Genomic DNA, 13,173 nt, shown 5'->3' with positions numbered 1-13,173 from the left:
AATATGAAAATTTTGGGTTTCTGGCTTGGTCGACTTTTCAACATTTAGATTTTTTTTTAAATTTTGGAAACCTCAATTTTCAACTTTTCCGATTATTGAAAAATCGACTTTTGATGTCGATGAATTGTTGATGAATTGTCAGCATTCACATTTCCGGTTTCTTAAGGTTCGATTAGTCGCTTATATTAGCCGATTTGCTCCAGCATCAAAAGTTGATTTGATTCAATATTCAAAAAATCTATTCAAGCAATTTTGATGATTATAAAAAGTTAACATCGACTTTTTCTTCAACAAAAAGTCCATTACTCGAAAACTAAATTTTCCCCTTTTGTATCTCTAATCACGCTATGATAAAAACTACATTAATTAGAATTTATCCATAGAAGTTTTATTCGTCATTACTGTAAGTATTTTGTGGTCCAACAATGGGATTATTTACCCCTTTATACCAGATACCATGGCTTTGTGGCAAATTTGAGTAGCTATTGGAGCCTGGGGGTCCCTGAGGTCCAGGTGGTCCAGGGGGACCTGTATGTCCTGGACGACCTGCAGGACCTGGCCTTCCCATAGGACCTGGAGGTCCTGCAGGACCTGGTGGACCCGGAGGACCTGGTGGTCCAGGTTGACCAGCAATGACAATAGGTAATATAGTTGCAGCCTGCATTTGTTGTAAACCTACATCCTTTTCACTCATGGTAGGCAGTTTACCAAAACCAGCATTTCCATTTAAATTCAAACCAAGTTGCAAATTAGAATTGGGCACACTTATACGGTTGGTATTGTAATAATGATTCGACTTTTTCGTATCGTAATTAACTCCACGATTCTCCAAACCATAGACGGGATAACTCATTTGGGGTATGACAATGCGAACATTCTGATCCGAGTTCATGGGTATGGCATTGGCATATAAGTAATCGGGTATTTTACGGCCATCTTTTTCCTTTTGCTCATTTTCTTCATCGAAATCTTCTTCGTCTTCGACAATTTGAGGTTCCTTGGGCTTTTCCCTTTTTTGAGGATACCCCTCATTCTGGGTATAGATAACAAATTGTCCACCATTTTCATTAGTTTCACCATTCGAACGAGCCACACCATGTTTGCTCAATTTATGGCTATAGACCATAGCTGCCTTCCCAAAAGCCAGTACACAAAAGAGAGCTAAAAAGGAAAATATTAAGGAATATATAAATTAAGACTTAGTCCCTTCTTCTGCTTTTGATTCATTTCCAAACCAACTCACCCACTACTTTACTGCTGCACACCATTTTGAAGAACTATGAGTTTTGGTGTCATGTCATTTGGTTTTTATATCATTTCGATTCAATTTTAAGAATTCCGCAAATTGATTTAATTGATATCATCTTTATTACCAGAAGATAGTTAAGAAATATGTTCCAGTTTCATGGAACCATGCTAAAGATTCACCATCGACAACATTTTTGATAGTTGTGGTCATTTATAAATGGAGTGATTATCTTGTCATCGCATGAATTAAAAACCACAAGAAAAGAAATTTCAAATGCTTTCACAAGGTGGGCGAAAAAGTCTTCCAGTGATTAGGAAACTCCACAAGACCTGGGATGTTGTGGAGATTTATGAGCAACTGATTACATATACATATGGAGTCCACTACATTAATAAAAACGATCTGAATCCTCAATTGAACTACGCACAGTGGGCCTAAAGGTAAATTCCGACAGCAACAAAATTGTCTATAGAAATAAAATGTTGATAAAATCTTCTATAGAAATTCAATTTTGACCAAATTTTCTATAGAAATAAAATTTTAACAAAATTTTGTATAGAAATACAAATTTGACAAAATTTGCTATTGAAATAACATTTTTAACAAAATTTTCTATTTTCAAGCAATACTTATTTTCTATAGAAATAAAATTTTGACTAAATTTTCTACAGAAAAAAAGTTTGACATAATTTTATATAGAAAAAAAATTTTGCTCAAATTTTCTATACAAATAAAATTTTGACAAATTATTCTATAAAAATAAAATTTTGACAAATTATTCTATAAAAATAAAATTTTGACAAAACTATCTATAGAAATAAAATTTTGAAAAAATTTTCTATAGAAATAAAATTTTGACAAAATTTTCTATAGAAATAAAATTTTGACAAAATTTTCTATAGAAAACAAGTAAGTAAAGTCTAAAGTCGGGCGGGCCGACTATATTATACCCTTCACCCCTATGTAGGCCAAAATTTGTATTACCATCTCAACTACTTCACATTTGCTGGAAGCTATATAAAGGAGACAATTTTTTTACTTCTACAAAATCTCTAGAATTAAAATTTAAATCGGCTATCGCTATCCAGTTAATTGGGGGAAACTTCCATTGAAAGCGGGTCTAAAATGTATAACATTCTACCATATTTCCCCAACTCTGGTGTACGTATTATGGGATCTATATATAATCTGAACCGATTTTGACTAAATTTGACATGTATAGTTAGAATAATAAATCTGCTATCTATGCGAAATTTCACGTCAATGGGGGGCCAAAGTTGTGCTCCCCTGGTCATATGAGTGCAAATCGGACGGAAGCCATATATGGGAGCCATATCTAAATCTGAACCGATTTCACCCAAATTTGGCACAATTACCGATACTACTAAACGTAGCCCTTGTGCAAAATTTGAAGCAAATCACGGCAAAACTCTGGCTTTTGTGGCCATATAAGTTAAATTGGACGAAAGATATATATGGGAGCTATATCTAAATTTGAACCGATTTCAATGAAATTTACCAAGCATTGGTAGAATGACAATTTTACCCCCTGTGCAAAATTTCACGAATATCGGTAGTAAACTTTGGCCTCTGTGGTCATATGAGTCTAAATCAGACGAAAAATATATATGGGAGCTATATCTAAATATGAACCGATTTGGCTGATATTTTGCAAGATTTTCGAGACTCATAAAATATTTGGATGTACGATATTTCAAGAAAATCGGTTGATAAACACGCTAGCTATGACCAAATCGGGGATAAATATATATGGCAGCTATATCTAAATCTGAACCGATTTTTTCCAAAACCAATAGCGATTGTCTCTGTCCCAAGAAACGGCCCTATGCCAAATTTGAGGACGATCGGACTTAAATTGCGAGCTGTACTTTGTGCACAAAATTACATATACAGACAGACGGACGGACAGACAGACGGACATCGCTAAATCGACTCAGAATTTAATTCTAAGCCGATCGGTATACCAATATTTCTTGGCGTTACATACAAATGCACAAACTTATTATACCCTGTACCACAGTAGTGGTGAAGGGTATAAAAATTGGCAATATTTGCTATAGAAATACAATTGTGTATAGAAATACAAATTTGACAAGATTTTCTATAGAAATAAAATTTTCTATAGAAATAAAATGTTGACTAAATTTTCTACAGAAATAAAAGTTTGACAAAATTTCCTATAGAAAAAAATTTTGCTCAAATTTTCTATAGAAATAACATTTTGACAAATTATTCTATAAAAATAAAATTTTGACAAAATTTTCTATAGAAATAAAATTTTGCCAAAATTATCTATAGAAATAATATTTTGAAAAAATTTTCTATAGAAATAAAATTTTGACAAAATTTTCTATAGAAAAAAAATTGGCAATATTTGCTATAGAAATACAATTTGGAACAAAATTTTATATAGAAATACAAATTTGACAAATTTTCTATAGCAATAAAATTTTGACAAAATTTTCTACAGAAATAAAATTTTGACAAAATTTTCTATAGAAATAAAATTTTGGCAAGAGTTTCTATAGAAATAAAATGTTTACTAAATTTTCTACAGAAAAAAATTGCTCCAATTTTCTATAGAAATAAAATTTTGACAAAATTTTCTATAGAAATAAAATTTTGACAAATGTTTCTATAAAAATAAAATTTTGGCAAAAGTTTCTATAGAAATAAAATGTTGACTAAATTTTCTATAGAAATAAAATTTTGACAAAATTTTCTATAGAAATAAAATGTTGACTAAATTTTCTACAGAAAAAAATTTGCTCAAATTTTCTATAGAAATAAAATTTTGACAAATTATTCTATAAAAATAAAATTTTGACAAAATTTTCTATAGAAATAAAATTTTGACAAAATTTTCTATAGAAATAAAATTTTGACTAAATTTTCTACAGAAAAAAAATTTTTGCTCAAATTTTCTATAGAAATAAAATTTTGACAAATTATTCTATAAAAATAAAATTTTGACAAAACTTTCTATAGAAATAAAATTTTGACAAAATTTTCTATAGAAATAAAATTTTGACAAAACTTTCTATAGAAATAAAATTTTGACAAAATTTTCTATAGAAATAAAATGTTGACTAAATTTTTTACAGAAAAAAAATTTGCTCAAATTTTCTATAGAAATAAAATTTTGACAAATTATTCTATAAAAATAAAATTTTGACAAAATTTTCTATAGAAATAAAATTTTGACAAAATTTTCTATAGAAATAAAATTGACTAAATTTTCTGCATAAAAATAAAATTTTGACTAAATTTTCTATAGAAATAAAATTTTGTCAAAATTATCCATAGAAATAAAATTTTGAAAAAATTTTCTATAGAAATAAAATTTTGACAAAATTTTCTATAGAAATAAAATTTTGACAAATTATTCTATAAAAATAAAATTTTGACAAAATTTTTATAAAAATAAAAAATTATTCTATAAAAATAAAATTTTGACTAAATTTTCTACAGAAAAAAATTTTGCTCAAATTTTCTATAGAAATAAAATTTTGACAAATTATTCTATAAAAATAAAATTTTGACAAAATTTTCTATAGAAATAAAATTTTGACAAAACTTTCTATAGAAATAAAATTTTGACAAAATTTTCTATAGAAATAAAATTTTGGCAAAAGTTTCTATAGAAATAAAATGTTGACTAAATTTTCTACAGAAAAAAAAAATTTTGCTCAAATTTTCTATAGAAAGAAAATGTTGACTAAATTTTCTACAGAAAAAAAAATTTTGCTCAAATTTTCTATAGAAATAAAATTTTGACAAATTATTCTATAAAAAAAAAAAATTTTGACAAAATTTTCTATAGAAATAAAATTTTGACAAAATTTTCTATAGAAATAAAATTTTGACAAAATTTTCTATAGAAATAAAATGTTGACTAAATTTTCTACAGAAAAAAAAATTTTGCTCAAATTTTCTATAGAAATAAAATTTTGACAAATTATTCTATAAAAATAAAATTTTGACAAAATTTTCTATAGAAATAAAATTTTGACAAAATTTTCTATAGAAATAAAATTTTGACTAAATTTTCTATAGAAATAAAATTTTGACTAAATTTTCTACAGAAAAAAAATTTTGCTCAAATTTTCTATAGAAATAAAATTTTCTATAGCAATAAAATTTTGACAAAATTTTCTACAGAAATAAAATTTTGACAAAATTTTCTATAGAAATAAAATTTGGCAAAAGTTTCTATAGAAATAAAATGTTGGCTAAATTTTCTACAGAAAAAAAAAATTTGCTTCAATTTTCTATAGAAATAAAATTTTGACAAAATTTTCTATAGAAATAAAATTTTGACAAAATTTTCTATAAAAATAAAATTTTGGCAAAAGTTTCTATAGAAATAAAATGTTGACTAAATTTTCTATAGAAATAAAATTTTGACAAAATTTTCTATAGAAATAAAATGTTGACTAAATTTTCTACAGAAAAAAAATTTGCTCAAATTTTCTATAGAAATAAAATTTTGACAAATTATTCTATAAAATAATAAAATTGACTAAATAAAATTGACTAAATTTTCTGCAGAAAAAAAAATTTGCTCAAATTTTCTATAGAAATAAAATTTTGACAAATTATTCTATAAAAATAAAATTTTGACTAAACTTTCTATAGAAATAAAATTTTGACAAAATTTTCTATAGAAATAAAATTTTGACAAAACTTTCTATAGAAATAAAATTTTGACAAAATTTTCTATAGAAATAAAATGTTGACTAAATTTTCTACAGAAAAAAAACTTTGCTCAAATTTTCTATAGAAATAAAATTTTGACAAATTATTCTATAAAAATAAAATTTTGACAAAATTTTCTATAGAAATAAAATTTTGACAAAATTTTCTATAGAAATAAAATTGACTAAATTTTCTGCAGAAAAAAAAATTTGCTCAAATTTTCTATAGAAATAAAATTTTGACAAATTATTCTATAAAAATAAAATTTTGACAAAACTTTCTATAGAAATAAAATTTTGACAAAATTTTCTATAGAAATAAAATTTTGACAAAATTTTCTATAGAAATAAAATTGACTAAATTTTCTGCATAAAAATAAAATTTTGACTAAATTTTCTATAGAAATAAAATTTTGTCAAAATTATCCATAGGAATAAAATTTTGAAAAAATTTTCTATAGAAATAAAATTTTGACAAAATTTTCTATAGAAATAAAATTTTGACAAATTATTCTATAAAAATAAAATTTTGACAAAATTTTTATAAAAATAAAAAATTATTCTATAAAAATAAAATTTTGACTAAATTTTCTACAGAAAAAAATTTTGCTCAAATTTTCTATAGAAATAAAATTTTGACAAATTATTCTATAAAAATAAAATTTTGACAAAATTTTCTATAGAAATAAAATTTTGACAAAACTTTCTATAGAAATAAAATTTTGACAAAATTTTCTATAGAAATAAAATTTTGGCAAAAGTTTCTATAGAAATAAAATGTTGACTAAATTTTCTACAGAAAAAAAAAATTTTGCTCAAATTTTCTATAGAAAGAAAATGTTGACTAAATTTTCTACAGAAAAAAAAATTTTGCTCAAATTTTCTATAGAAATAAAATTTTGACAAATTATTCTATAAAAAAAAAATTTTGACAAAATTTTCTATAGAAATAAAATTTTGACAAAATTTTCTATAGAAATAAAATTTTGACAAAATTTTCTATAGAAATAAAATGTTGACTAAATTTTCTACAGAAAAAAAAATTTTGCTCAAATTTTCTATAGAAATAAAATTTTGACAAATTATTCTATAAAAATAAAATTTTGACAAAATTTTCTATAGAAATAAAATTTTGACAAAATTTTCTATAGAAATAAAATTTTGACTAAATTTTCTATAGAAATAAAATTTTGACTAAATTTTCTACAGAAAAAAAATTTTGCTCAAATTTTCTATAGAAATAAAATTTTCTATAGCAATAAAATTTTGACAAAATTTTCTACAGAAATTAAATTTTGACAAAATTTTCTATAGAAATAAAATTTGGCAAAAGTTTCTATAGAAATAAAATGTTGGCTAAATTTTCTACAGAAAAAAAAAATTTGCTTCAATTTTCTATAGAAATAAAATTTTGACAAAATTTTCTATAGAAATAAAATTTTGACAAAATTTTCTATAAAAATAAAATTTTGGCAAAAGTTTCTATAGAAATAAAATGTTGACTAAATTTTCTATAGAAATAAAATTTTGACAAAATTTTCTATAGAAATAAAATGTTGACTAAATTTTCTACAGAAAAAAAATTTGCTCAAATTTTCTATAGAAATAAAATTTTGACAAATTATTCTATAAAAATAAAATTTTGACAAAATTTTCTATAGAAATAAAATTTTGACAAAATTTTCTATAGAAATAAAATTTTGACTAAATTTTCTGCAGAAAAAAAAATTTGCTCAAATTTTCTATAGAAATAAAATTTTGACAAATTATTCTATAAAAATAAAATTTTGACAAAACTTTCTATAGAAATAAAATTTTGACAAAATTTTCTATAGAAATAAAATTTTGACAAAATTTTCTATAGAAATAAAATTGACTAAATTTTCTGCATAAAAATAAAATTTTGACTAAATTTTCTATAGAAATAAAATTTTGTCAAAATTATCCATAGAAATAAAATTTTGAAAAAATTTTCTATAGAAATAAAATTTTGACAAAATTTTCTATAGAAATAAAATTTTGACAAATTATTCTATAAAAATAAAATTTTGACAAAATTTTTATAAAAATAAAAAATTATTCTATAAAAATAAAATTTTGACTAAATTTTCTACAGAAAAAAATTTTGCTCAAATTTTCTATAGAAATAAAATTTTGACAAATTATTCTATAAAAATAAAATTTTGACAAAATTTTCTATAGAAATAAAATTTTGACAAAACTTTCTATAGAAATAAAATTTTGACAAAATTTTCTATAGAAATAAAATTTTGGCAAAAGTTTCTATAGAAATAAAATGTTGACTAAATTTTCTACAGAAAAAAAAAATTTTGCTCAAATTTTCTATAGAAAGAAAATGTTGACTAAATTTTCTACAGAAAAAAAAATTTTGCTCAAATTTTCTATAGAAATAAAATTTTGACAAATTATTCTATAAAAAAAAAAAATTTTGACAAAATTTTCTATAGAAATAAAATTTTGACAAAATTTTCTATAGAAATAAAATTTTGACAAAATTTTCTATAGAAATAAAATGTTGACTAAATTTTCTACAGAAAAAAAAATTTTGCTCAAATTTTCTATAGAAATAAAATTTTGACAAATTATTCTATAAAAATAAAATTTTGACAAAATTTTCTATAGAAATAAAATTTTGACAAAATTTTCTATAGAAATAAAATTTTGACTAAATTTTCTATAGAAATAAAATTTTGACTAAATTTTCTACAGAAAAAAAATTTTGCTCAAATTTTCTATAGAAATAAAATTTTCTATAGCAATAAAATTTTGACAAAATTTTCTACAGAAATAAAATTTTGACAAAATTTTCTATAGAAATAAAATTTGGCAAAAGTTTCTATAGAAATAAAATGTTGGCTAAATTTTCTACAGAAAAAAAAAATTTGCTTCAATTTTCTATAGAAATAAAATTTTGACAAAATTTTCTATAGAAATAAAATTTTGACAAAATTTTCTATAAAAATAAAATTTTGGCAAAAGTTTCTATAGAAATAAAATGTTGACTAAATTTTCTATAGAAATAAAATTTTGACAAAATTTTCTATAGAAATAAAATGTTGACTAAATTTTCTACAGAAAAAAAATTTGCTCAAATTTTCTATAGAAATAAAATTTTGACAAATTATTCTATAAAAATAAAATTTTGACAAAATTTTCTATAGAAATAAAATTTTGACAAAATTTTCTATAGAAATAAAATTTTGACTAAATTTTCTACAGAAAAAAAAATTTTGCTCAAATTTTCTATAGAAATAAAATTTTGACAAATTATTCTATAAAAATAAAATTTTGACAAAACTTTCTATAGAAATAAAATTTTGACAAAATTTTCTATAGAAATAAAATTTTGACAAAACTTTCTATAGAAATAAAATTTTGACAAAATTTTCTATAGAAATAAAATGTTGACTAAATTTTCTACAGAAAAAAAAATTTGCTCAAATTTTCTATAGAAATAAAATTTTGACAAATTATTCTATAAAAATAAAATTTTGACAAAATTTTCTATAGAAATAAAATTTTGACAAAATTTTCTATAGAAATAAAATTGACTAAATTTTCTGCAGAAAAAAAAATTTGCTCAAATTTTCTATAGAAATAAAATTTTGACAAATTATTCTATAAAAATAAAATTTTGACAAAATTTTCTATAGAAATAAAATTTTTGACTAAATTGTCTACAGAAAAAAAATTTTGCTCAAATTTTCTATAGAAATAACATTTTGACAAATTATTCTATAAAAATAAAATTTTGACAAAATTTTCTATAAAAATAAAATTTTGTCAAAATTTTCTATAGAAAAAAAATTTTGACAAATTATTCTATAAAAATTAAATTTTGACACAATTTTTATAAAAATAAAAAATTATTCTATAAAAATAAAATTTTGACTAAATTTTCTACAGAGAAAAATTTTGCTCAAATTTTCTATAGAAATAAAATTTTGACAAATTATTCTATAAAAATAAAATTTTGACAAAATTTTCTATAGAAATAAAATTTTGACAAAACTTTCTATAGAAATAAAATTTTGACTAAATTTTCTACAGAAAAAAAATTTTGCTCAAATTTTCTATAGAAATAAAATTTTGACAAATTATTCTATAAAAATAAAATTTTGACAAAATTTTCTATAGAAATAAAATTTTGACAAAATTTTCTATAGAAATAAAATTTTGACTAAATTTTCTACAGAAAAAAAATTTTGCTCAAATTTTCTATAGAAATAAAATTTTGACAAATTATTCTATAAAAATAAAATTTTGACAAAATTTTCTATAGAAATAAAATTTTGACAAATTATTCTATAAAAATAAAATTTTGACAAAATGTTCTACAGAAATAAAATTTTGACAAAATTTTCTATAGAAATAAAATTTTGACTAAATTTTCTATAGAAATAAAATTTTGGCAAAAGTTTCTATAGAAATAAAATGTTGACTAAATTTTCTACAGAAAAAAAATTTGCTCAAATTTTCTATAGAAATAAAATTTTGACAAATTATTCTATAAAAATAAAATTTTGACAAAATTTTCTATAGAAATAAAATTTTGACAAAATTTTCTATAGAAATAAAATTTTGACTAAATTTTCTACAGAAAAAAAATTTTGCTCAAATTTTCTATAGAAATAAAATTTTGACAAATTATTCTATAAAAATAAAGTTTTGACAAAATTTTCTATAGAAATAAAATTTTAACAAAATTTTCTATAGAAATAAAATTTTGACAAAACTTTCTATAGAAATAAAATTTTGACAAAATTGTCTATAGAAATAAAATGTTGATAAAAATTTTCTATAAAAATAAAATTTTGACAACATTTTCTAGAGAAATAAAATGTCATGACAATATTTGTTAGACCATAGAACTTATATTAGCCAAATTTCCACCATATGTACCTATAGTGTAAGATATACGAACTTCTCCGCAACCACCATTCGTACTTATTTGTCATTTATATAAATAAAACTCTATACAATTCGTTAATTATTAATTTTATTTTTTCTCTCCATATTTTGTGTTTAGTATTCATCATCATCATATTCCTCTTCTGCTTCTATATAGGACATCATGCTTCTGGCTGATGTGCCTGGAGGACCAGGTGGTCCTGGAGGCCCTAAGAAACCTGGAGGTCCTTGTTGTCCAGGTGGTCCTCGAGCACCAGGAAATCCCCGTCTTCCTCTTAAACCAGGTGGTCCTTGCATACCATTGGGTCCATCACGACCATCGATACCTGGAGAGCCTTGTGGACCCATAACACCAGCTGGTCCTATATCACCAGTTGGTCCTCTTGGCCCCTTATTACCCATGGTTCCAGGAAGGCCTGGAGGACCAGGAGGTCCTGGTGGTCCTTGTTGGGTGTAATAAATTTGTGGTACATTCCTAGGAGGTCGTACCATTTCGCCATAGGAGCCTATGATGGTCGGTAATACTGTAAATACATAAAGAACAAAATCGAGATGAGATTTCTTGAATATTGAATATCAGCCAATTCAAGGGTTTTTAAATTTTATTTCCTTTTTATATTTTCGAGGTTCACTAGGACCGTACCTATGGCCAGAAATGTTAAGTGTCGTATCGCCATCATCAACTAACTAATTACAATGAAAAATGTCAACCTGCTTTATATAGGCTCCAATTGATTTCATTTTTCACCTGATAACAACCCCATCCAATTGCAATTCATTTTGATGGAAGAATAGATTTTATGGTGACATCGACATCCAGGCAATATAGGAAATCAATAGAAGTTCTCATGACACCTCGTAACATTGATGTCACATATAAATCAACTTTAAGAAGTGTCTTCTCGTTATTTACGAACCCCATAAATTTTACTGATGCATCCCAGGCCACTGTCATGTGAAAGATGTCTTCTAATCATGCTATAAAAAAAGTAATAGAGATTTTGGAGGTTGGAAATTCGTTTTTCTGAAAAAAATGCTCTGTGGGAAATGTTGAAATATGCTTAATAAAAAGACTAAATTCTTAGCCCCAGAGAATTTTGTCAACATTTCATTTCTATAGAAAATTTTGTCAAATTTTATTTTCAATAGAAAATTTTGTCAAAATTTTTTTATGGTCAAAATTTAGCATTCAAAGGAAATTTTGTCATTTAAAATTCAGAGAAAATATTGTCAAAATTTACTTGGAGAGGAATAGTTTGCAAATTGTGAAAAATCGACCATTTTTGTTAGGTTTTTTTACAGTGATTGGGACACCTGCAAGTACGATATGAGCGTATCGTTTTCTTCTTAACTTTGTCTTCTAAATTGTTAATCCATATGAAGTCTCTGACAGATTAAAAAAAAAAGAAACAGATTAAATATTTATATAATCCTCCTTAGATCTCGATCGTTTAATAAAGAGGAGTCTATAAATAGTTATGAAACGACATGAACCAATTAGAGGGCCAAATTCCAACAAGATCTGATGAAATTTGTTCCTCCATGAGGCCTCAGAAAATCAAAAATCTGTTTACATTTGTCAAAAATTTATTTCCATAGAAAATTTTCTCAAAATTTTATTTCTTTAGAAAATTTTCTCAAAATTTTATTTTTATAGAAAATTTGGTCAAAATTTTATTTTTATAGAAAATTTTCTCAAAGTTTTATTTCTATAGAAAATTAGGTCAAAATTTTATTTTAATAGAAAAATTTCTCAAAGATTTATTTCTATAGAAAATTTTGCCAAAATTTTAATTCTATAGAAAATTTTGCCAAAATTTTATTCCTATCGAAAATTTTGTCAAAATTTTATTTCTATAGAAAATCTTCTCAAAATTTTATTTCTATAGGAAATTTTATCAACATTTTATTCCTATAGAAAAATTGGTCAAATTTTATTCCCATAGAAAATTGGGTCAACATTTTATTTCTATAGAAAAATTTGGTCACAATTTTATTTCTATAGAAAGATATGTTCGATAGAAGATATGTTCAAAATATTATTTCTACTGAAAATTGAGTCAAATTTTTATTCCTATAGAAAATTTGGCCGAAATTTTATTTCTATAGAAAATATATTTAAATTTTTATTCCTAAAGAAAATTTTTTCAAAATTTTATTTCTATAGAAAAATTTTGTCAAAATTTTATTTCTATAGAAAATTTTGTCAAAATTTTATTTCTATAGAAAATTTTGCCAAAATTTTATTTCTATAGAAAATTTTGTAAAAATTTT

The 13,173-nt window shown here is 22.9% G+C and overlaps 1 protein-coding gene across 1 annotated transcript; it reads right to left on the bottom strand.

Annotated features, from left to right (window-relative positions):
• Positions 1-388: 388 nt before the first annotated feature.
• Positions 389-11,576, bottom strand: LOC142235328 (uncharacterized). The gene is made up of 3 exons (XM_075306584.1): positions 11,543-11,576; positions 11,016-11,423; positions 389-1,161 (listed from the first exon to the last, which is right to left on the bottom strand). The coding sequence occupies exons 1-3, from the start codon at positions 11,574-11,576 to the stop codon at positions 389-391; spliced, it is 1,215 nt and encodes a 404-aa protein (XP_075162699.1).
• Between the last annotated feature and the right edge of the window lie 1,597 nt (positions 11,577-13,173).

This window comes from Haematobia irritans, chromosome 4 (assembly GCF_050003625.1).
Source record: "Haematobia irritans isolate KBUSLIRL chromosome 4, ASM5000362v1, whole genome shotgun sequence".
NCBI classification, from domain to species: domain Eukaryota; kingdom Metazoa; phylum Arthropoda; class Insecta; order Diptera; family Muscidae; genus Haematobia; species Haematobia irritans.
This window is presented reverse-complemented; position numbering and strand designations above follow the sequence as displayed.